This window comes from Plectropomus leopardus, chromosome 17 (assembly GCF_008729295.1).
Source record: "Plectropomus leopardus isolate mb chromosome 17, YSFRI_Pleo_2.0, whole genome shotgun sequence".
Lineage (NCBI taxonomy): Eukaryota > Metazoa > Chordata > Actinopteri > Perciformes > Serranidae > Plectropomus > Plectropomus leopardus.
Window position 1 is genome coordinate 18,297,518 of NC_056479.1, and position 26,587 is coordinate 18,324,104.

At 43.7% G+C, this 26,587-nt stretch overlaps 1 protein-coding gene across 1 annotated transcript in view; it reads right to left on the minus strand.

Annotated features, from left to right (window-relative positions):
• glis2b (GLIS family zinc finger 2b) overlaps nt 1–26,587 on the minus strand; it is a 37,888-nt gene that overhangs the window by 3,611 nt on the left and 7,690 nt on the right. Inside the window, 7 exon segments of the mRNA XM_042504200.1 lie at nt 893–1,082; nt 1,085–1,666; nt 2,336–2,454; nt 2,820–2,953; nt 3,082–3,219; nt 5,942–6,072; nt 6,468–6,669. Of these exon segments, the coding sequence (XP_042360134.1) occupies nt 940–1,082; nt 1,085–1,666; nt 2,336–2,454; nt 2,820–2,953; nt 3,082–3,219; nt 5,942–6,072; nt 6,468–6,645 (1,425 nt within the window). The 5' untranslated portion in view covers nt 6,646–6,669 and the 3' untranslated portion in view covers nt 893–939.

Below are 26,587 nucleotides of genomic sequence, written 5' to 3' on the forward strand. Positions count from 1 at the left end.
ACTTAGTTCGCTCTGTGCCCTAAAAGCCCCTAAGTCTGCACGCCTGGCGCACATTCTGGTGGACTAGGCTGGTCCATGTTGGTCACCCTCCCCAAACTGGGGACAGATTGTCAAAAGTGCTCTCTCCCAGTTTACGTTACACTGGTGGGAGCTGAGAGGTTAGCAGCAGTTTTGAGGTTTTCAATACTATCACCAGTTGACACTATTAAGTGCTGTGTTTCATTTAACTGTCTCAGAGCTAAAAAAAAAAAAAAACAACTGCAAATCCAAGACAGTTTGAGTTCACTTGCTTTGGTTTGGCAAGCCTGTCTGAGTCATATTAATCACAGCAGCCTGTGAAAAATAGGTCATAACTTTAAAATCAACTGTGGAGAATCGTCCTATTACGTGCACGTTAGCTTAACTGTGAGTGCGTCATTCAGTTTCATGGTGCGTCTATCTCACTGCTAAGCTGGAGGCACCCTGTCGATTGAATCATATAAATACTTATTAATGAATCAGGACTTTTTGTAGGGACACAGAGCACTAAGACTGTCACGTTCAGGAAACAGGAATGAATAAAGTATAAAATACAAAATAAGAGAGCAAAGAGGAGCCCGTTGTTGGGCCTTGTGATAGAAATACATGATCCTGAACGGAGTTCTTGGGCCCCAAGTTTCCCATCAATACTAGAGGCTTGCGTTGTCATTTATTGTGAGGTGTAGTGTTATCTATTGTTTTGCTGATTGAGGGTTTGATTAAGTTTCTCTATAGTTTTCTTCTCTCCCAACCTCTCTCTGAAATGCATTGCCTTGATTTGATTGTGCAAGCCAATCCCTATCACCTTTGACCGCCCGTACCCTCACTATGGCGTTCACCCTCCCATCCCGAACCCCCTGAGCTCTTCTGGAATGTGTGTGTGTGTGTGTGTGTGTGTGTGTGTGTGTGTGTGTGTGTGTATCAGTTGACCACAGCTGGCTTGAGCACCACGGTGCCTGGGGGGATGACCACCCAGGACAAGGGATCATGGGAACCCGTGGAGAGGTTCAGGACCCCCCCAGTCACCTCGTTCTCAGCCTCCTCCCCCCGGCCCTTCTTGGCCCCCTGTGCTCAGACGAGGCCCCCAGCACGGGCATCATCGGCAGGCCCAGGGCTGAGGAGGGGAACGGTGAGGAGAGCAGAGGGGGTTTGGCCAGGCCCAGCGGGGAGCCGTTGAAGGACAGGATGCTTGTTCCTCCCAGGCTGCCTGGAGGTGAGCCGGGGCAACCCAGCGTGCTGAGGTCCAGGGGCCGAGGACTGAGGGGGGACAGGGGTAGGGCACCGCCCAGACCTTGCAGAGCATGGCCTCCCAGGAGAGCAGCCGCTGCCCCTGGGATGATAATGTGGGCTGCACTCACATAGGACAGCTCTGAATCCTTCCCCCCTTCGCCAGCAAGCACTCCACTTTGACTCCCCCTCAGCAGGGAGCCCACCCCACCTGGGGAGCCCTGCTCCTGAGCCACAAAGTGCCCATGGGCCTTGATGTGCTTGCGGAGAGAACTGGGGTCTGTGTAGCGCTTCAGGCAGCCCACCATCTTGCAGTAGTAGGGCTTGTCCACATAGTGTGTGCGTGTGTGCTTGAAGCGATCACTGGAGTTGGAGTAGCGCTTGTTGCAACCCTCGTAGGGACAAATGTAGGGCTTTTCACCTGCAGTGAGGACAAACGGTCCAAGTGCTGAATATTCATTCACCAAATTACAATTACAATTTTACTTCACAAAAATAAAGAAAAATGTATTGATTTTAGCTTTGACATAGAGTGCCCCAGGTATGATGTTTTTCTGTAGGCCAACCCGAAAGGTAACGTTGTCGAAGAGCTTATGGTATTTTTCAGTTTGATTCTGGATTACTGCAGAAAATAAGCTCTGCCATAAACAAATGTTTATGATACTTACACATTTTGTTCAGCAAGATAAAATTCACAAATGAACACCACTTTCAGGATTTTAAAAGCCTAAATGCAATCAGCAGAAGTGAGAAGTTAATGTTATGCGATAAACGAACTACACCACGGTTGCATCCCCACCACAATGAGGCTGTAGTGTCATTTAGCCACTTGTCAGCATCCGCCTTCTTTAACATATAAAAGCTACAAAGTTCACAGTAGGGTATTCACTAGGCATATTATGTTGTAGGACAAAACATAAAAGTCTCTTCAGCTTGTGTTAACCACAGACCTTATTTCAGGCTTCTAGCCAAAACCCATTTAAAAAACCCCATTGACTTCAAGACAAGGGAACCGGAGGTGCTATTTGATTTCTGGCTTTTAGGACTCATTCCTGGGGTTCTCCATTCTGTGTGCAGCTCTACCACTGACCTGTGTGGGACCTGTTGTGTATCTTGAGGTTCTCCAGGCGTGAGAAGCTCTTGTTGCAGGTGGGACAGCGATGGGGCTTCTCGTTAGTGTGAGTGCGGATGTGGATAAGCATCTTGTACCTGCAGCCATACAGAAAAATAACTTCCTTTTGAGTTCCTCCCTGATTTATACTGTATACTTAAATGTCCAGTGTGTAGGATTTAGCGGCATCTAGTGGTGAGGTTGCATAACTGAAACTTCTCCAGTGTGCTAAGACGGTGTTTAGTTTGTCTGTTCTGGGCTACTGTAGAACAAAATATTGGACTCTGTGGACAAGGACACGCTCCGTATGTAGATATAAACAGCTCACAGCTTCTTATTTTCAGGTGATTATGAACTAATGAAAACATAGCTATGCATATGATATACAATTTCGGTAAAAACATGCACCTAAATCCTACACACTAGACCTTTACTAAATCAGCCAAGTGTGTGATTTTCTCACCGAGCATTGAAACCCCTCCCTTTGCGAGCACAGCCCTCCCAGTGGCAGCAGTACCCAGAATCCTTCTCTGGTTTGACATGGAAGTCGTTGACATGGTCCACCAGGTCTTGCAGGGAGTCAAAAAGAAGATGACACTAAAAGGAACAAAAAAAAAATTCAGCAATTCAAATGAATAGTGATGATAAAGATACTGTGAGCTGAGTCTAGTTTGGCTACAACAGGCTCACAAAAAAGGGTTTTTCTATTGCTTTCTGGGTCTTACCTTCTTCCAGCGGCAGGCAAGTTGTTCATCTGCTGAGAGGTCAGGAGAGGCTCTCTTGTCACTCGTCTGGCCAATAAACATGGAGGATGGCAGGTGAAGTCCCGTCCCAGCTCCGATTGGCACAAAAAACTGAAAGGCCTGTGAAATGTGAGAATTCTGGTAAACAAACAGAAAAGGGGGGGGCAGCAGGGTTAAAAATCAATAAATCACTGAGCAACTTAGTTTTAGTTGATGTTTAAAGGAACAGTGTGATGGATCTTGTGGCATCTAGTGGTGAGGCTTGCAGATTGCAACCAGCTGAAACTTCTGCCGTGTGACAAGCGTGAACTCCCGGTTAGGATTCCTTCAGTGGTCATTGTCTAGAAGGTTTTTACCAGGAGCAGAATCATCTGCAGAAGTCTCTGCCTCTCCAAAATAAACGGACCAGGGGCGAGATGCATAAACAATATGTACAAAAACCACGTGTACTTCTTTTTTCACACATAAACTGAGTTTTAGAAATGAAGTATGTGCCCTGAGAAAAAGAGCGCCTCACGCATTCTTCAGAGCAGGTGTGCACACGGTTTGAGATAGATGCGAGTCATATAGTAAGGACAAGATTAAATATAAGTTGAAGGACAGATAACATTGTTTACGGGTTGCTTGCCACTTTCGTAGATTGTGCTATTAGGCTATTTTTCCAGCCTACACATCATTCTGTAAAATGTAAATCAAAGGTGCATTTATAAAGTTTATTTTAAATGTTTTACTATTTTAATTTACATTCAACTCCCTGTAAACGATCATCATAAGTTTATCCGGTGAAGCATTTTGTAAAGTCAGTTTCCACCCAAGCACTATCCCACTATGAATCTTTGATCATCCTTCTGACGTTTAATAATAATGATGAGTGAGAACTTATGCAATGGCTGTTTGCAGAAATGTGATGAATAAGTGGTACGGATGCTACAAATACAGCTGTGTGTAATGACAGCTGCTATGTCACCATTGGAAAACCTCACCGATGTGGCACAGCTGGTGAAATTGATCTTACTTTCTGTATTTCTCAATAACAGATCTTATGAGTGGTGGGTGGTTGATTGTGTATCTTGTATTGCACTTCGTATTGTGCAGTGTGTACTAACAGTTTTAATTGTGTAGGCAGGCATCTGCACTTCATAAATTTAAAATGCATTTATTGTTATTTCATGTTGTAATTTGTATTGTGCAATGTGCACCCGCTGTTCTTATAGTATAAGGAATTCGCACTGGTAACTGTAAATACTGTATTTATTTTTGTGCAATTTGTAGTTATCTTTTATACTGCAAGATATTTGCATCAGGCACTTTAATTTTGGTTGATGTGTGTTTCATGCCTGCTTTTGATTTGCACAGTGCATATTGGTCATTCAGGTAACTTGATCAGTCAAGTCATTGCACACTTTCCCCTTGATAACTAAACTAAACTAAACTAAACAATATGGTATGATATCCTAATGGTTGTTTGAGGGCATTTCATTGCATTCATTCACTGCATTCATTTATGCAATACAATCCTGACTGTGCAGCCGGCAGTACGAGCTCTGATCCTGCTCTCTCTGACAGCACTGTCAATCTACTGTAGCATACTTGAGAACAGACCATCAGCTGGATGACATAAACAGGTTCTGATGGCCCTTACTGAGAAAATACTTGATAGAGACAAAAGTCTCTCTTTCTGTCAATGGAGTACAGCGCTGCTGCTCTTCATCTCCTTCAAAAATCCACTCCACTTTTTCTCTTGTAGTCACCCGCTGTGTGCTACAAAACCTCCCTACATCCCTGAGCTCGGCATGAGAGCTGCAAGATTCACTGAACCTCAACTGGGGCTCAGAGTGCTAATGCACCGGCTCTTTCTCTCTCTCTCAAACACACACACACACACACACACACACACACACACACACAGTAACTTAGCTCAAGCTGAAAACAGAGTCCTAATGAAAAGTGGTGTTTGGAATAAGTGGCACGAGTCCGAGCATAGGGAAGCACAGAGAGAATAAGGGTGCAAATGGATCACAATCTTGTGGCTGTCTCGTCGCAACTCATCTTCAGCTATGTAAAAAATGTGTATGTGACAAATTTCATAAAATGAGACCAATTCCCTGCGCTGAGCTCTGCCTCTGCATGCAAAACTATGTGAGCCGCTTTATGAGATGCTGTCGGGGAGAGAACATGTGAGTATGAGCATGTGCAGCTGTTCCTCTGTAAGAAGTGTGTTAGAGAGAGCAAGGGGGGACAGAAAGCATCTTATCTGCATCCAGCGGGGATAAGTCGAGTATATCATGGGTGTAATGGTGGGGTCGGGGGGGCTATCTGGGACGAGAGTATGAAGGACAGCTGAATGGTCCCAGCCAGCGCGTCTCAATTCAATTGGGAGAGAATTGAATTAAGCGGCGTGAGGTCTGCATGGCTGTACCTTGTCTTAAATTTGATTATATGTACACACACACACATACAGGCGCACACACACGTCATGCCAATGGGGCCACTGAGTGCAAGTTGCACAGACAGAGGCACTTGTTGGGGACATAAGAGGTGTTTGATAAGAGCTACCCCCCTCTCTCTCACAAGCCTCCCACCCCTTGCATAGCCTTATTCCCTTATGGAGAGTGTGACACAACCCGATGTTGTTCCTGACTTGCTGACCCCAGCAGGCTGAGTCACTCTGCGCTACGGACAGGAAAAATGTTGGCCACTCACCAAAGCACTGAAAGACAGTGTTTATTCTTTCAACAACTCAGAGGTGACCGACGAGAGAGAGACAATAGAGGTTGAGAGGGCTCGTAAAGTGGAGGAGATGTACTTGCTGTAGGTTTGTGCGTGTTTAAGTCATACTCACCCCTGAGGGGATGTAGTTGCCGTTGGTCATTTCTGGAGAGCTGGGAGTGTGGCGGGAGGAGGGAGACATGCTCAAGTCCACCGCAGGGGGGGTGGGGGTGTCTGTTCGATCATGAGGCACCACCTGCACACCTGAGCAAACACACACAAACACACACACCTCTTAAGATGACCTCTCACCTGGAGGATATTTATGTATTTTTGGGCCCAATGGCATCATGTGACAGACTCCAAGGTCTTAATTCCACATATGGCGACTATATAAAATTAGTTTCAAAGTCTGGCGCAGATCCTGGGGACTTGCAAATACTTGCAAAACTAATGTCATTCCCATCAGCCTCAGCTATACTTTGTGTTTAGTTTGCAACTGTTAGCATGATAACATGCTACACTTCTATGGTGATACAGAATGTGCTTCTAAACATCAGCATGTTAGCATGCTGGTGTAAGCATTTAGCTCAAACCACCACTGTACCTACATGCAGCCTCACAAAGGTGCACGCGGTGGCTGTTTCCTTTTGACCTACCTGTGTGTGGAGATGCTGGCGAGGCAGGCTCTATGACTGCGGTGCCATCATCCGCCATGCGGAGCTGGCGAGCTCGCTTGGGGTGCAGAGGAGAGAGGGGAGGAGAGCGCGCCCCTCTGTCCCGCCCATTGGTCCGCCGAGGGAGCTTCAGGTCCAGGGGCTCGTCCAGGGACAGCATGACCGCAACCCGCCGACCTCCCACCTGCACAAACAGTCACAGAAGGGCAGAGTTAGGCCGAGTTAGGACGAATGGGGCCAACGAAGGATAGTTTGGTTTTCATACAACCAAAAATACCATGAAATGCTGCATGCCTATGTGAAACAGTGACAGCCTGCAGGACACCTGCAACATTTCCCATGTGAATGTTGTTGAAAGTATCTTACATTCCACAATCCCACTGGGTAAGAAATATTCTCCAACAATGGTAAACCAACCACAATCGTAAACTGAAACACTGAGTAAGCCGAAGAAAAATAAACACACACACACACACATGTGGAGACCTGAGTGACCCCCTCCTCTTCTTCCACGCTGACCTTTACTCACACACTCTTCCTGAGGAATTTCTACAATCCAATCCAGATGGTCACCCTCACTGCCAGCCCTGCTTAACCCCGCCCCTCGGCCTGTCCCTGGCCCTTGCACCCTGTCACATCACCCCCAACTTAGCCCCACAGTGCGCACCCTCAGACCCCATGGACCTTTGCGACCCACCAGCAGCCCTCCGGGCCTTCAAGTCCAGCTGCACCTACTCTGTCCACCTCCTCCCTCCTCTAAACACACTGACCTCTGGACCCTGCCTCAGGGTTGTGGGCAGGCCACTTCATCTAGCTGTCATTTTGAGTTCTAGTTGTTCTTGTTGCAGTCTCCCTCTGGCACCAGATTAACCCAGCATCAGTCTTGCAGCCGTGAGTGAGCACCTGAGTGTCAGCCAAAACACTGACAAACTCAAAACTGACTACCATCATGTTTTTAGAGGCTGGAACATACATTTTGATTATATTTAGGAGTTTACAATCCAAAATGTTCCTATATTTCCTCGTTACCATTAGCTCCATGATACTAACTAGCTTGCATTTTGCACATTACTTTATCAGCTGATGTTACATTAAAAATCGACAGCAGGTTCGACCTTAACTTAGGTAACTATTTGCGTGTTGGCTGCTCAGCGAGCTGAAATTTAGCTGCGCTGCTTGGATCTGCCGTTGTTGTCAGGGTGCTTTTAGCTTAAAACAGAAAAAGGAAAGTTTGAATTAAATTTTTTTTTTCATGTCTGTGACAGATGAAGACATCTAAACTGTGAAGTGAAAGGTTTTATGATGTAGATATGATACCACAAGACCATTTTCATCTACCTCTGCTGAAAAACACATCCGTCAAACAGTAAAAAAATTCAATTCTCTAGATTTTCTGTGCCTGAGCACGCAGAGAGTGTGGCTGCTCTAACCTGTTAACATGGGCGCCAAAACAACCCCAAGAGGTTCCACGCTGCACACGCAGGCAGTGTGAACACTATTAGGGAAAGGTTTCCTTGGGGGCCTTTTGCCAGAAGGGGATTTCTTGGTTAAGGTTGATCACATTCTTTGGATTTTCCAGGAAAATTGGCCCCAGTCCCTTACATAGCGGTCAGTCTACAGGCTGCTATAGACAGAGAAAGTGGGGGAAGGTCTCATCTTTTAAGTCACAATACAGTCTGTTCACCCATTGGCAACAGAAAACGATTAATACATGTGAAAAAGTTACATACCATCAAAGGTGGGACCAAGTTATTGTTTTGTAAGTCACAAGTAAGTCGCAAGTCTGCACTTAAGTCCTGAGTCAAGTCCCAAGTTGAGACGGAAAACTCCCCAATCAAGTCCAAAGCTTTGAGTTTTGAGTCTTCCACAAGTTATAATGCCCTCTCTGCCAAATGTAAGACAATTTAAACAGCAGAGTAATGATATATTACATTTACAAAAATCATGAAAACTTTCTCAAATTTGTGATTATTTTTTGAAAGTTGTTGTGTCTGCATCTGTGGGCCTGCTTTTCGAACCACACGTTTTGCACACTGCAATTTTGTTTTTGTTGACCATCACATAGTTTTTGTACATGAATAAAACTCTTTAAAAAAAATCCAACTGGCACTCAGGAGCATAACATTAGTTCTTAATAGTTCTCTGCTGAAATTTAATTGGATGCTGTAGGATTGGTCCAAATAAAGTGGATCTGGGGAATTAAGTGGCAACTCCAAGTCATTTCCAAGTTGAAGTCATGTGACTCTAGTCCATTCCCCTGTATCGGTGCCTTAAAATCATATTTAAAGCCTCCAAAACAATCATAAAAGGTTAATGCTAAGGTTAACATGTCAACAAGTCAGATCCTTGCATCTGAAGTGTAAACAAATGCTGACTCTAGTCATCTTCACCCAGCATGTACTGACTCACACATATAGGCGGTGCTAGTACAATACTGCTTGGTTTAAAGCCAAGCTCTCCATTCAACACAATGTGTTAGGGTTCACTGCTCCCTCTCACCGGGCTCACACACACACACACGCACACATCTCCTCAAAGCGTTTTCCGTCTACACACGCACACACACTTGCAGGGTGTCCTATATTTCTGCTCGAGTTCATGTAAAACAGCTCCCAGTGTGCATGTTGAGAGTAGAAACACACACAAACAAACACACACACACACACACACACACACACACAGAGTCATACTTAGAGTACAGAAACACACACACGCACAAGTAATTAATCAAACTGTAATTTCAACAAATTCACCCCCTTCTTCCTCCCCCTCCCTCATACACACACATGCCGACACACAGTCAGAGAAGCCATGGTTAGTAGTGAATGGTGGGCTTTGAGAGCGACTGGCCAGGGGCCACATGAGAAGCCCTTGTGTCTGGGAGGCACGGAGCAGCAGTGAGGTCATCAGGTTCACCAGCCCAACGAGGGATGGCCACCATCTCACTCACACACACACACTCGTACACACAGCCGGAGGGGGGTGTAAAGACTCAATCAGCCATAGATAAGAGGACGATGATACACACACGTACTGATGCAAACAGAAGAACATACTGTATGAACATGTACACAGAGCAGCATTATGGTGTTATCAGTGAGATCTTTCTGTGTTGATGCACACACACTTATGCTCCTCACATGCACATTGAGAAATATGTAAGGAAAGAAATCCCTTGGGTTTTTATCTGATTATGGACCACACTTGCAATCACATGACCCATCAGCCCATCTTGATCTTGACTTCAGGTTCCAAATAACATTTGAGTTTCTCTGCTATAAGCAGGGAGAGGAGGACAGGTTGAAGCAGTAACTCTTTTATCGTACACATGGGTCCAAATGTTAGCCCATCCTTTAAATAATTTTGACATTTAGCATTCTGGGAAGTATGTGTCCTTTCTTTCCTCTAGCAATGGGCCTCATTTACCACTATCTTCCTCCATTTTTTCTTATGTATATTCTCAATAGGGTAGGTTTTGTTTCAACAGGGGGGCTGCACATATGAAACATGAGGTTTGGGGGTGCTCCGCATTAAATTTTGAGAATCAAAACTTCATTTCCTGCATTCTGGTAAATGTTTATGCAATGTTATGCATTTTCTACATTATTCATTGGTGTAATTCTGGTGTAAGACAGGTGCACAACTAATTAAGTGAAAAAAAAAATCTCTAACCTAAGGCCAAAAAATACTGCCAAACACAAAATAGAGACGCTGACCAGCAGTGGATGGGGAATGGCTTGCCCTCGTCACCCTCTGCAGATAGATTGGCATGATCCTGGTAGATGCGTTCCGCAATCTCTTGCAGCAGCAGTAAATATGCCATTGTGCAAGTAGACCTAGGGTACAGAAACAGGCCTCCTTTGGGCCTATAAATAACATGGTCCAACACTAATTATTGGATTGCATGGTTCCCAGTTCACATAATTGGTGTGAAGTGTTAGTGTAGTGAATATTTATTATAAAAGACTATAACAGAAATTATCAATATCATAAATATTTATGTTGCATAGACATGCCAGAGCTCAAATGTGCATAAAGGACTTTGCACACCAAGTCTATATTATTCGTATGGGTTTTTTAAAAATCCATCATCTGACTGTTATGTGTAAAAAAACCTTGCACACTAAGTCCAATGTGCTTTATTGTTCTTTTTGTTGTGAAATTTTGCAATAGAAGATCAAATGGATAGACATATTTGCTCATTTGCTTCTCTCCAATGCACTGTTGTGCATCTCTGGATAGGCTGATGCTTTCAAGAAAGACATTGCTTCCATGTATTTTCACTTCTTTTTCTTACTGGCCACTTGTCCATGTTTGCCCTGCTCCTCTCGCTTGTTACAGATGTATGAGTCCTGCAGGTTACGCCACATTTTCTCTCTGCAACAGAAAATTGAACCCACCCTCTCAACTTGCCTCAATTTTGGGCGAAAAATAAACACTTGGTGTAAAAAGGTGTGCTTATGAGTTTGTGTAGATTTGTGTTCTCACCTAAGAACCGATCCCACATTACAAACTTCTGGTGAATGTGAGAATCTTTGTGAAAACTTCGTAAATGGGGTTTTAGGAAGAAATTTCTATTTTTGGGTAAATGAGGGCCAGTGTCTACGTCATTCTTGACTTTGGTAAATGTATCCGTAATACCCTGACTCATGCTAAATGGATTATTTCCATTTATATCAGTTAAACCCAGGACAATTGTGTAATAATAAAGAAGTATTACTGTTAGTTGCTCTAATGATCATTTCGACCACAGAGTGTTTGTTATGTGGCAAACATTGCCATTAGCTGTGAAAATAAACATCTTTAGATCTGTCAGAGCGGATATGATCCTCATCTACAACGAGCTGCGGTTAATACCACATCTCTGCTTCTCTCTCTCTGGATTGGGCGGGTATGAGTAACTTACTGTAACTCCAACCACACAGCCTGCCAAGACTTTTGGCTTTATTGTTTGGCTAAAGTAGCATAAAATCGCCTGTCATCCACTTTAATCGAGTAAAAGCCCTCACCCTGAGGCGCAGACTGAGAATCAGCTTAACCTTTTTATAAATCCTACTCCTATCAGCTGCAGGGACAAACAGAAAACTGGCCTCCCATCAGCACCATAATCCACGCTATAAAACACGATGAGAAACAGATATGGAACTGAAAGATATGGATCCATACAACTGTGGAATATAAATCACTTTGGCACTGCAAATCATGTGATACTAGAGCGCTCACTGTGAGACCGGCAGAGAGACACTACAGGGGTCTCGACACACAAAAGCCTCTCTCAGGCAGTCGCTCCACGTGCAAACCATTACTAAATGTCCATAATGGACTATATAGGCAATTTATTTTAAAAAAGTGTCCTTTCTTCCATAATGAAGAGCACTGATGGTATCAGCTTGTTATAGAAGGGGGAAATGCACATTAAATTAGCAGTAAGCTGTAACAGCGTATCCATTTTCGCAAGTTATCTATTTTAACATTACATTTTTTCCTATTAATTCCAAGTATGCGTGTCTTATGTGTGGAAATATTTAGTTCTAGTATTTTACTTAACAAGTTTATGTTATCATTCCAATGACCTGCTCACATCAACATATTAAAACTGAGAAGATTAGTCGATTAATCCACTAGTCCACTGAGAGAAATTTTTTCAGCAAAAGTTTTGTAATTAATTTAATCAGGGAACTCTTTCAAGTAAAATTGACCAAAAATCACTGGTTCCTGCTACTGCAATGTGAGGATTTTCCCCACATTCTTCAATTTATATGATAATAAATATGGGGACCAAAACGTCCCTGTAAGTATGCTGCTCGACTTGAAGCAATCTCAGTTGAATGAGGGTCAGTTGAATCTGATGATTTGAGTCTTCAACTTTCAAGTAGCAGCCCTATAAAAGTCCTATTTTGTAAATACGATTTTCTGAGACAGGCGTGTTGATGACCTTGTTTTAAAGGCATTGGTATCTATGGTGATGTATTAGTCACAACAGAAACTCAGACACCACAAGGACGAAAGCAAGGTAGCTGAAAACGTCTGGTGATGACAGTTTGGTGAACTGCAGAAGTGTTTTAATATTTATGGACCTTCATGGGTTTGCACCTCTGTGTGTGTGTGCATGCTCTCAAAGAACATTTGCGAAGAACTAGACATGACAAACAAACTCTTTTGTACTTCCGAGAAACTCAGCAGGTCATAAGATATCTACAATACCCGCCTCAGCCCTAGGGAGTCCATACCGCACTAACGTGCTCCCAATGGAGTAGGGCCAGTGCAGCTTCTGGGGAATCAGTCCACACTGCTGGATTTCACCACAGCCCACCCTCATGATTATTTCTTAGTAGAGAAATAGTAGAGACTGGCTGGGAATTGACTCACAGCATGTGGATCTTGGACTGAGGTTACGGGATCTCGGATACATCCTCCAAACAGCCACAGTCACTGAGACAGGGGTTTGTGGGAAATGTGAGACAAAGAGAAAAAGGGTGACCAAGTGAAATAATGATGCAGTGAGGGAAGGAGTATGGTGTTGGCGTGATATGCGTGTGTGTGTGCATAAAGCTTGGTGGCGGATGGCTGTGAAGTTTGTGGAAGGGGTGTTGGCTGGCCCCCATGCAGACTTCCTTGCTCCGCCGTGGGGTCGACAGTCTCCCTGAAAGGCGGCATTGTCCCTTCTCTGGGCTCTCTCTCTCTAGCAGAGTAAACACAGGCTACAGCAGGGAGAGAGAGGAGAGGAGGGATGACCGAAGGGGCCACAGCGAGGATACATGAGGGTGAGGAGGAAGTGGAGGAGTCCTGAAAGAGAGGTTTGTGTGTGTCCTCTTTAGCAGCCCCCTGTCACCTATTCCCCTTCCCACCCGAGTCCCACATCCACCCTGCTGCATTAGAAAACTGAACTTTGGTGAGGTCCGTGTGTATTCAGGGGTGAACATGGGGGTGTGGGAGTCGGCCAAGGGGTGAGGTAGCACGGGGGGGAGCATCAGGTCACAGGAGGACTATGTGTTTCAACACCTCCATGCTCTGAGGCTCACACGGATCAGAGCCGACCTTTCGCCCTGCTCAGACCGATTGATCTTTAGCCTGATCTGATCTGAGGAGGATCGTGTATCGGTTCAATCTGATGGTGCCGGGCCAACGTAAAGCATCAGGGAATATCAAAGCTGTGCAGCGTAAGATGATTATGTTACAGCAATAATACTTAACTTAAATCTGGCCCCCGATAGGATGCCAGGTGGCCCCCCCAACTATGTTCTGATTCACAATAAACATAAAGTGATTCACACTTGGAATTGTTTATGTACTTTTAGTTTACATAAGGTACCAGAGTGCATAAAATAGCACCAAAACAGAGCCCGTTTATCAAAAAAAAAAAAAAAAAAAAGGGCCAGTGGAGGATCCCGCACACTCCACAACAGAAGTCCTGGCTAGGCCTCTAATTTCCTAAAATCCTAGAAATGTCCAAAAATCCTAAAAACATTCTAAAATCCTAAAAATATCATAAAATGGTAGAAATCTCAAAAAATCTTAGAAATGTCCTTAAATCCTAAAAATGGCCTAAAATCCTAAAATTGTCCCACAATCCGAGAAATGTCCTTATTCCTAAAAACCCTCTAAAATCCTAGAAATGCCCTTAAATGCTAGAAACATCCTAAAATCTTAGAAACATCCTCAATTTTAATAAATGTCCTAAAACACTGGAATCGTCCTAAAATCCTTGAAACCTGTAGCTGATGCAACTGGCCCCTGACCTCCTATCATTTTGCAAAAATGGCTCCTAAGCAAAGCAAGATGAGCATCCCTGTGTTACAGCATATTAAATCATATTGTGTAATGCTTTCTTTTCTGTGAGGGTTTCAGAGGGCGAGAGAGTGTGTGTGCGTGCGCACTTTGTGTGGCCCCCTCTGAGGTTGGCTGTAACTTAATCTGCCTCCTGCTGTGACCCTGGGAGGTGGTCTGCAGGAGGTAAGCCATCTCTCCCTGGGGCTCCCTGCTCTCTCTTTTTCATTTTCACACACAAGCACACACAGAACGCAGAGAGAGAAAGAGTGTGGTGGGAGCGTCTCTCAATATCACTGGTGTGATGTGATGGTTGGTGTGAAGGGCTTCAGCATGTTGTCTTAAAGCACTGACTCATGCTGCAATAAAATGTAATTGCAGAAAATAGGAATTCCTGCAAATCTTGTTGAGATACAACTCGATATGTTGTGGATATCTTCAAAAAGTGAGCACTGATACCCAGTCATCAGCAAACTATTAGAGTAGTAAGACCAACAGCACTCCTTAAATACAAAATAATCCCAATACTTTTACAAGGGTCACCATTTTATTTACTTATGCCAACACATCTCAGAAAACAAGCCTTCACTAGAGCACCAGGAGAGAAAGTTAGAAATACACTAAGTGCTCACATATAGAGAGTAAGTATTCATCCACATGTGTAACTAAAGGCTCAGAACAACATAGTGTACAACTGATGAACCTTTGTTTGAAGTCTCAACAGACCATCACGTGTTACCTGGCGTGACCTTGTGGTTTTCATTTAGGGTGGGACGCAAGCGAGTAATAGAGCCCCGACCCCCAGGGTAAAAGCAAATGCCTGTGTGTCCCTTTGTATCATTCTGTGTCCCCTCTCTAAATTCTGAGGTTTTTGCGGGTCTGTGAACTTGACACAGGTAGAGCGCTCCATCAGTTTTCCTCAACAGTTTGTCACTTGCCAGGAGGATAATTGATTTACTGATCCGTTTATAGTTGATCAGATTGATTGGAGAGAGGAGCAGGTGTTTGTGAGTTTCACTTTCACTGTGGCTGTTGCTCTACTGCGCTATCTCTGTCCAGAGTGCACTCTGGTGCTTTAAATAACAATGGTATATATATTCCAGTATGAGCAGAGGTGAAGTCACACTGCCTCTGTGTGTGTTGTAATCAGAGCTTCTCTGTTCTTTGTTTTGGTAGCCAGGTTGGACGCGCGTGCATGTTGGTTCATGTGAATCCTTGTGTATATCCCACTGGTTAGCTAATTGTAGTTGCTGTGCACTGTCCTCATATGGCATTACATTAGTGATCACTCCCATGTTTAACTGTTAACTCTGTTGTTGTTAGCACTGTTAGCTCTGTTAGTATTATGAGGCATTTTGGCTCAGCCATCCCCCTGTTTGAATTTGACGTCAGAGGCGACTTTCATGTGCAGGATCTTATAAAAGATAATTGCTGTCATAGGCCATATTAGCTTTATATATTATGTCAACAAAAATCAATATCACACATAATAATAATTCCATAAAATTTGCTTAAATATCAATGAGCATAGCAAATAACATTCTCAGTCAAGCTTTAGTATCAAAAGGTTTTCCCCAACCAAATCACCTGAAAAAAATGTTGGCATTGTGCATTCCTGCATATTGTGGATACAGTACATCTGTAAGTTTTTAAAAATTCAGTGACGCTGTGGTTTACTTGTGGTTAGGTTTAGACACAAATCGACTTGGTAAGGAAAAGGTCATGCTTTGGCGTAAATTACCTGGATTTTTGGGGGGCACAGGCCCCACTGGATAAGCAGCAATGTCTCTCTAAATACCAACCACTTTGTGGGACTATCGCCAGTGGAAAAAACAGCAACAGATCCCTAAAAAACACCCCACCCACCTCTACTTTAGAAACATATGAATGTAACATATTCTTGATTTTCTTGTGGCAACTGGTCTGGGTTGATAATTTAGGATTAGTAAACTTGCACTTGTATTCCGTTAAATCGTTAGTTCTTCTCAATTTCAGGGCAAGGAACTTGATTTCAGGTTGTTGCATCAATTTTCGAAAACATGACCAAATACATTTTTAAAAACCCTTAAGCAACACCTTCTGTCACGTAAAATCTCCAGTGCACCATTGAAGCGACCACATTTAATTAATAGCCCGCTGTGTAGTTTATGTTTCCATTGTGCTTGTAATTCTGGGTTTTAGCAGTCGCAGGATGGGTCATGTCTAGACCTGCTGGTTTTTCCATCCCCCAGGTGGGGAGGAAAGGGTCAAAGGTGACTGATGGAGGTAAGGGTATGGTGTGAACTCTGACCCCCTGACATTTGGGTTTCACATTTTTAAATAGGGGAAAGGAGGAATAAACAACTTGGCACATTTCAAGTAGGTTTACACACACAATATGGTGTGAATAATAGGATTTAAGTGATCAAAGCATTTCGCACATTTCAAAGTAAAGCGATTCCCTTTTGCAATTTTTCTTCATTTATCCATGGACTTCTATATAAAAAAGCCACATGAGATAAGTCAGAGGTTTCACACATTGCCACAAACAATGAGGAAGACAATTGGTGAGACAGTTTAATATTGTTAATGTTTGGAGACTCAAGAAAACTGGCCAGAAAGCGGTCACTCTTCACTCCAACTTCTGTCACTGCTGACGTTTCGCTGAGGTAATCGCCACAAGTGACCCCACCTCCGCTGACACATACACACCCGAGCCACAGCCCCCGCATACACCCTCCATCCCCCTACCCCTGATGGATCACTCAATACACAAACACACACAGCTGAGAGATTTTTTTCTTACATCTGTCTTCCTCAGACAGGAAACCTCAGTTTCCACTCCTCCTCCTCCTCTGGGCCTCTCTCTCCCTTCTTCTCCTTCTCTCTTTATATCCCTCTATCCTCTGCTTTTGTTTTTCTCTCACGTTCATCGCTCTGCTTCCTCTTTCAGTTTGTTTTTGTCATCTCATTCTACTCTAACACCTGGCTTTAATGGTGCATTAATTTCCAGGTTATTTCCTCTATTTACACCATTCCTACTTAATGCAAAACTGATATATTCAAGTTTTACCCACTGAGTTTTTCTTACTGTCAAGCTAAACTTCTCGCCCTTCCACTTGCCCAAAAAAGCACACAGGATCGTACACAGAATTATGTAATAGCAGCATGCATGGAGCCACTGGGGAAGAGCTATTTAGGAGAAAGACAAGTTTGAGCACTGGAGTCACAACGGCTGTGTGTTGACATGCTTCAACCCAGAGAGCAATAAGCACAGGATTTTAAATAGACAATAGGAATATATATATAACATTTACTGAGAGCAAAATCAAGTAATAAAGAAGAGCAGAGTAATCTGAGACAGCACATGAGACTGGGAAAAAGTAGTGAGTGAGGGAAGGAAGGAAAGAAAGATGGGAGGGATAGACGGACTAAAGGAGGGAGAGAGTGCAACAGGAAGCTTCTCAGCGAGCTACCGATGGCCTCCAGCCAGAGCGTTCAGACACTGAGGAATTCCAGGCAGAGGGCAGGCAGGGAGGGAAGGTGCCAGGAGGGAGGGAGGCAGGGAGCGAGGAGGGCGGGCCGCACTTGCGGTTTGTTGTCAAAGGGGACTGCTACACACGAAAGAAAGAGCACGCGCACTTAAAGCGATGTCTCTCTTTGGTTGAACATTGACGTTTCTGTTAGGATGCAAACTTAGGTATGAACAGTCTGATATTAGCAGTCACGTTAGTTATGTATTATCTAACATAAGTATCAAGTACACACTTTAATAAATGGGACTCTGTGTGTTCTGTGCATCCATACTACAAGTTGCTGCAAATAAGAGCCCCGTTCAATATCAAAGTAAAGAAATGTGACGCTGTAGAGCTTAAACAATGTGGGTTTATTGATTATTCAATCAACACAAAATTAATCAACAACAATATTGATATTTATTGTTGTATTGTGTATTGATTTATTGTTAATGTTGTTAATATTGATTTTTTTGAGTTGTGTTTTAGTCAAAAACATTTGATGGTTCTAGTTTCTCTTTGGCCTTTGGACCCTGAAACATGGAAAACATTTGTGCATTTCACCAAAGAATATGTATCATACGGATCATATCAGCATGTCTCAGGTGACTTAATATACAAGCTGACTTTTGTCGTCAGGAGGTGGACGGCGGATGGCATGTCACCCAGGCCTTACACCTGCCAAACTGCAGACTTCTGCAGGCCACTGTTTGAGACCAGTAACACTGGTTGCTTCTGGCGACTGTTTGCAATGTTTCCACTGGTGTTCGTGGCACCAAACCTTTGTGTTTTTTACCAAAACATGTTAGTGTTTCCCAACAGCTTTTGAGCAACCACACCTGAGTGTTTCTCACCAATACATCGCAGCATTTCCCAGCAGCATTGTGTATTTTACCGACACATGGCAGTGTTTTTCCGATTGGAGTTTGAGCCAGTGTTTCTGGCTGTTTTTTAATGACGCATCACTGCATGTTTTTTTACCGACACATCAGGGCATTTCCCAGTGGTGTTTAGGCCGCCCAAACTGTGTTTTTTACCAACACATTGTGGCGTTTTAGTTTCAAAACCTGTGTGTTTTTTAGCAACACATCGCTGCGTTTCCCAGCAGCATTTGAAGCATCAAACCTGGATGTTTTCTACCTACACATTGCAGCTTTTTCTAGCAGCATTTGAGCCACTGAACCTGGGTATTTTTCATCGACCCATCCCTGCTTTGATGGCGGCTTTTGTGCCACCAAACTTAAGCGTTTCAAGTCTAAACATTTTTTTTTCTTAACCATAACAAAGTGTTTTTGTGCCTAACATTTAACAAAATGTTCACCACAGTGTTGTTCAGAAATGTAGTTTGAGCCTATCTGCTAAAATGCTAAATGTACAATCCCAACATTTTTTCTGGCAGTTGGGCTGGTTTTTTGGACAAAACAAGACATGAAGTTGTCACCTTGGGCTCTGTGAAAATTTAGTGAGAACTTTTTACAATTCTGACATTTGAGGTGTTACACTATAGACCGACATGTATGCTGACTATTAAAAACTCACAATTTGAACCTTCAGGATATAGACATTTCTGTAGAAAACATTGTAAAGAATACACTAGTTACAGCACCGTGGATTTTGGTCTGAGATTTGATATTCATGGCAGTGCAGGCTGAATTAAGCAGCAGACAGAGATTGTGAGCAGTACATAATTTTAATTTGAGAGGAAACACTCCACCAGACTCTGCATCTTAATAGCATCCAGACAGACCTGACAACGGAACAGCAATCCCACTTAGTCCACCGTGTAGTGAGATTAGGCCATGAATGATCTATAAACAGCCATCTGACTGAGATTTCACATTGTGTCAGTAAGCCGCATGACCTGCTCAACCCGGGATTATCGCACGACACAGTGACCTGACTCGACTCTTGATGGAGGGTTGGCGGGGATGGAAAAAATTGTCTCAGTCAGTGACTGAAAAAGGAATAGGCTGAAACCCAAGGCTTATTTTTGCCTATCCAATATCAACCAAAGAATAACCCAGAATAATAGCAATACCAAAGAAAGAAAATAAATGATTTAATTATTTTAAAAAAATATGTATACTCCTCAAATATTTTACACTATAACCGATCCTGAATTATTTTACACTACGATAATTTTATATTATAATCTGTAATAATTTTACGTTTGAAGGCTTTTTTAAAAAACTCGACAGAGATCGACACAATTTCACTCAGCACTGAGTACATTCCATAATGTGACTCCAAAAACTGAAATACATCATTATTTTAGATTCACTCTCAATTTACATGTTTTGAAAAGATACAACCCTCTTAAATTATTATATCCTTCTCTAAATAGAAAAAAAATGACAAGGACAGCCTTTGAGACAGGATGGCTTTTGTTTACAACTTGAAAAAGTATTTTCCATGTTTTTAAATACATAATGTCTACAAATTTTAATGTATAGGATTCTAATAAAAATATGAGTAGAGTCATGATAGCCAGCTTTATGTATTATCCAATGAACTCTTTTCTGATATTTAATTATAAGGTAGGGATATAGTGATGCTTTGCCTTTTGAAGGAAAATTTGACCTCATCTTTAAACTGGAATCAACATTTAACACTTGAAAAGCTCTTGAGGATTTGTTTTTCATCATTTACAAAGGGGGGGGGGGGATGTAAATATCATTGAAAAGACTGCTCTGCAACAAAAGCAATCAACTAAACTAGTTTGACAGAACAAATGAAAAGAGAAGAGGCAGGTAAGGGAGAAAAGAGTAGCTGCTGCACATTGGAACGAGGCTAGGAAACTTCCCCCAAGCCACAGTCAATTTATTAGACTCCCTAGTAGCTGCTATATGACATGAACAGTATGTGATTGAGGGGCCACGTGCAGCAACATGTGTTTTGAGTCACTGGTTAGTTTTTCTTCCACCTCCTCCCATTCAACATACGTTTTTCATCAGCTAAAACCATTTTAATCTATACCGCAGCATCGAGACACCAATCAGCTGTAAACAGATAATCCTCCAAGGGACGATGACTCTGAGTGTTTAGGCAGTAAACCTACACAACACTAACGCTTAAGGCACTTCGCACGACGGTATTGTAGGCTTTGAAGAGTGGTGAGTAATCTTACAAAAACGTGGGGCATTTCACAACATAGCAGTTTCATAGCGCCGCAAAGGGCGGCGGGGAACCAATGAACGCAGCAGGAGGCCTCCCACCGTCCGTGAGAGGAGAAAAGAAGAAGAGGGAAGTATGTGTTTGTCTTTGCACTCAGGAGATTTGATCGACATCCCCACCCTGGCTTACTTTGACCTCCCACTAACTCTGCTGGGCCTCTCCACCTCCTGCAGTCAACTGCATGCATTCCCTCCTCTCCTCCTCTCTGGTTTTTGCCCTTCCATATGAACAAAAACTTGCTCCCTGAGCTCTATTCCCTCTCGACTTCCTCCTCACTTCCTCAGGCCGTATCCCCATCGCCCGTCATAGCTCTCTCCTCTTCCTCTCCCTCATCAACCCCTCTTACGTCTCTCCCTCTCTTCTTTTCACCCCCCATTTTCAGTCCATTCCTGTGGCCTCTCCCCACAGGCAGTGATGCAATCCTCCGACTCCTGCGCGCAATCACAGGGTCTGAAGTCGGCTCGCCAGCCAAAGCAGGGGCGTCACCGCACCACGCTCAGTAGGAAAGCAACAGGAGAGGGAAGAAGAGAGGTGGGGAGGGAAAAGAAAAGACGAAATGAAGCCAATGTGAAGAAGGAGAAAAAACAGGCTGTCAGAGCTGGTGGTGGGTGATAGAGGAAAAAAGCACAGCAGTAAAAGTTAACAGCTCTGTTTTACAGTTTGTGCATATTCAAACTAAGGGTAAACATTATTGTGTTTTTTGTGCATGTGGGGAGGCGTGTGGGGGGCTATTTTGACTCATTTGTTCTCTTCGAGGTACTGAAAGAACTTTTGAGTTGATTTTATGGATCAAACAGCACAACATCCCAGCTCGCTGCCCTCTCATCAGCCCACCAACCAGCTGTGTCCGCTCTGCTGGGGCTGCTGGATAGGGTCTGTGTTTCGGAAGTGATGGTTCTCTGCTACTCCCACACTAAATGCTGTCATTCCAGCTGACTCACACCGACATTAGCATTATTCTAACAGCTAGACTGGCAGTATGAAATTCAAGTAATATCTGTGGAGGTGTAACGTCAGATCTGGCATTTTAGCATAATCTCTGGAGGTCTATACTTTCCTAAACAAAAACGTCCTTTTTTCCACATTTCCTCGCTGGGGCAGTGCAGATGTCATGTGTCACTGCGGAGAGTATATAATGGATATGCAGTGGCATGCAAAGCCCTGTAAAGATGCATGCATGCAAGGAGTGATCTTATCAAACGCAGTGCACTTATGTGGATGGAAAGGGAGGGTGCAGCATTTTAAAGGGCCAGGCTTAAAGAAGTATTTCACCAATATAAAGAGAGTCTCACATAAAACTAGGCTGTTTTTGCAAAGAGAGATGAGAGATGCAAATACTCTGAAATATATTGAAATTGTTGCTACTTGACAAGAGAAAAAAGGTGCTTTTGCTCAAGAGGTAGAAAAACTACAACTACCAGAATGCATCGCGCCTTAACAGACTTAAAAAGGACAGTGAAACTATGGTGGCTGACGATCTCATATTACAATTAAATAGTAAGCTGAAACATGTTTCTGAAATCATTTGAGAGGAGAAATATGCAAGTGGGTATCAGAATCTCACTTTTTTTGGCTTTTGTTTTTACTGTGCAGGAAGCAGTGTGACGCTGTGGCGGCCACTTCCTGTTCACAATCTCTCGCTATTACAGTTGTACATATTTAAATTTGTGTTTAAATGGGTTTCTACAAACATTTTAGGAGATAAATAAGCAGTGCATTAACAGAATCCTAATTTATATTTGATGAGCACTGCCTAGTTTTAGCGATTGAGCGGATTTCGAGTTCAGAGTTTGAGAGAAAGCGAGAGGGTGGCTAACTCTTGATCAGCTGTATACTCTTTGTCTGCACGGTTGGTGGCACGGTGGCACAAAATGTGGAGGTACGGTTAGATGAAAGCAGTTTACCACAGTTTATCTACATATACTACCCAAATTGTTTTCAAAGCTGATTGAAAATCTGTGAAATATCCCTTTAAAGCTTAAACCTTGTGATGCGAATGTGCAGATGCGCATGCAGGTATGCATGCACACATTCACCCCAGGTTTGCTTGCTTTGTAGAGACAGACCTCCCCTAAAGGCAGCGCAAGGTCAGGTTAGGAATGCAAAGAACTGGCACCTGCCTAAATCTTTAAAATACCAGGTTCTTTCTGCACACACACACACAAACAAAAGGCCACTCCTTAAAAACCCAGAGCTGGGTTTAAGCCTCAAGAGGAATGGCTTCAAACGAAGCACACAGGTGTGCGCCCCAAAACTTGTATGTAAATATCACTGAATAACCACAACAGCTCGAGCTTCTTTCAAGTGAACAAAGCAGCTGCGGTTGAACTCAACAGTAGATGTCTGTTATATTCCCTCACTGGTGAAAACCCAGCACCAGTTTTAAGCCACTGGGTAGGAGGGGATGGGAGGAAGTCCAAAAATCTCTTTTTCTTTCTCTCCCACACAGGTAACAGCAAGCTGAGGGCAGATTAATAAGGGTGACACAGTATGGAAACTGTGGTACGATAAGCAGCAAACGCCTGTGTGTACTTCAGCACCAGTTGCCGATGTGGTCTATCCTCCCAGTGACAACTTAAAGAATCAGGAAAAGAGCTATGGAGGCATTCAGTATGCAAACGTAAACACACTGACTCTGTAGCCATACAGACTATGCATACGTGTGCACACTGGTACACAGCATGCTGGCTGTGTGTTGTGGAGTTCAGACCAGTTCAGAGCGCTGTGGTACCGCTCCAGCATTGGGAGGGGTGCGCCTGTCTCACAGTCATTTCCTGGACGGGAATATTATGGCACCACACGCATGAGAAACAAACCCCTTTCGCCTTTACACGCTGACCCCAGCCATTTTCATTCGCTTGCAACTCAATAAGCCAGCGGCACACAGTGAACTCCCTGGGAAGCGAGTCTTCTTATTCAATAGCCACAGTAATATGATCCCAACAACAGCTTTATGCAACACAGCCTCCGGGAGGCTGGGGGCAACGCACTGGGTGTGGTGGCGGTTGCTTTCTTTATCGCTGTGTGGTGTTGCTGAGGCCTTTTGGCGTCCACACAGGGCTGCTCGATCATGGAAAAAAATAATCACAATTATTTTAATTTGATTTATATTAAAATAACAATAATTTAACAATTCTATCTATCTATCTATCTATCTATCTATCTATCTATCTATCTGTATACATGTATATATTAGTTTCTGACGACTGTGGACAGGGGCGACAGCAAAATGCATTTTAGCTACCTAAACATCTGTACACTGAATTTAGACTTCTTTCACTGCGTTTCCTTGCATTGACAAAAAATTATTTTACTCGACAGATCACAATAAGTCGCTGGTCTTCAGCTGCTGTTTAGTTTTTAGTCAAAAACACACAATTCTTAATGAAGACTCAGTCAAGAAGGACTTTTAGTGGCGTCCTCCCTGGTGCTCGCCCGGTGCATGTGCAGTCCTGCGCAGCATGCATAGGAATGAAATACAATATATGACTGTACACTGTGTATATGATTATATGTACACGACTATACTACATGACTATGACAATATAATATACCTGAATGCAATTTTTGCTTATCCTGGCAGTCGCTAAATATAGCAACAAAGTCACCAAGTTGGCAGCAAGGTTTTCAACTCACACTGAAAGTTCTGTTTAGACTTTGGGGGGAGGGTCCGAACATATCCGCTGGGAAGGGGTGCGCTTGATTACAAAATTAAAGGCAAAACGGGGGCAAAACTGGTAGACTCTTCATGTGGCACACAAGTGTTTTATATCTCAATTATTTTGTCTTGAAAATCGAGGGAAGCCAAAATTATGGTAGAAAATAAAGTGCGATTGATTGCCCAGCACAACATCCCAAGTGTTGTAACTTTTCTCGATCTTTGCCCAGGAATTCCTGCACGGCCGCTCCCTGTCCCCGGAGAGGGCTGGGTGACACCTGTGCACCAGCCATGCTGCACGGGACAGAGCCAGGAGGGGAGGGGGGCACACGGAGCCAGATGTGTTGTGGACAGGGAGTGTCTCAATTGGTTAATGTTTCTTAGCATGTGAGTCTACATGTGTGCACGAGTGTGTTTATGTACAGAGGGAAGGGACAGGGCCGGGGCTCAGCTTCCAAAACCAAAACATATTGAAAGGGGAAGAAAACAGGAAGAGGGAGAAATACTAAACAGCAGAGAGCAATTAGCAGACAAAGTGACGGGATGTGTGTTTGTGTGTGTTGAAGGGCAAACACACACAGACACACACACAAACACAAGGAGCTCCTGCTTCTTTAAATTTGGGCGTGCCCCCCATACTGTCCGCTATACCTCCATTTCTGCCTCCCTCGCCAGTGATCTCACATATATATGTACACACACAAAGCCGGTGTTGTCTGTTCCTTGTGAGGCTTTGCCAACTTAACGGCAGCCCTGTGTTCTCCCTCCTCACATGGAGCGCCTGTTTTCTCTGAGTAACCCTCCACCCCGCGTCCCCTCCCACCATGGCTGGCATTAAGACAAGGTCAATATGACGGTCTTTTCTCCCTTTATCTCCCTCCCTCTCCCTTTTCTCTCTGTATTTCTGTCTCCCAGCTCAACTAAGTGACAGGCTCCACCCTACAGCTTTTATCTTTTGCGGCTCCATCCAAGAGAGAGACACAGAAAAAGAGAGCAGAGAGACAGATGCAAAGGGACAGATGGAGGGCGAGCGAGATGGCGACAGACAGAGTTGAGCATAATGCTGCAAAATGGAGAAACTCTTGATTTAAATTTGTTGGCATGTGTGCGATCTGTTGGAAACAAGATCCGCAAAGATTTGGAAGCTGATTCCTCTTTTGATTTGGCGAAAAATGCTCCGAACGGCGAGGGCTGATAAATGTGCCGAGGACAATCATACAGTGTATCGGCCGACGTTGGAAAGAATGAGCCCAAGAGAGGATCTCAATTAGTGTTGAAGGTCAGGGCGATGCTCGAGCTCTTACACACTCCTCTGTCCCGAATCAATACTGACATTTAGAATCAATTAAGAAAATAGCCGAGCTCACCATGACTGACAGCACCATTTATTGAGACCAAGGAGCGAGGGCGTTCAGAAGCAATCGGACACAGTAGAAGAGAGAGACGGGCTGGTCGTTATTCAAGATGGCCCCTCAAAGTCAATTATTAAAACTTTTAGCAACCAAATAAAAACAGTGAGGCTACCTCATTGAAGCATCTGAGGTCAGAATAAGTCTTTATTTCACAAAATATAACCTCAAACTTAAAACATTTCCAAATTACACAAGGCTCCCCTCATAGGAGAAAAAAACAGCCATGGTACATATGAATTAAATTAGTGCTGGCAACATCTCCACAACACCACAGAGAAGGTAAACACTTACAGGCCAAACTTTTCTCCCTCTCTCTTTTACTGCATGTATAAGATGGAGAATGTCTTATATAATGTAAGCGTCACTTATGAAGCTGGGGGCTCATGGAAAGTGGGAGACGAAAATGCAAGGGAGGGAGGGAGGGAGGGAGCAGAGTTAAAAGCGAGGAGGAGATGGAGTCCCAGAGAGTCAGGGATGGAGGGAAGGGGGGAGGGGGGTGAAGGGGGCAAAGTCTGGAAGCTAGCTGACAGGACTGGATATGCCCAGACAGGGAGCCGGGCCCAGGCCCAGACTTGAGAGCCTTATTTGAGTCTCTGA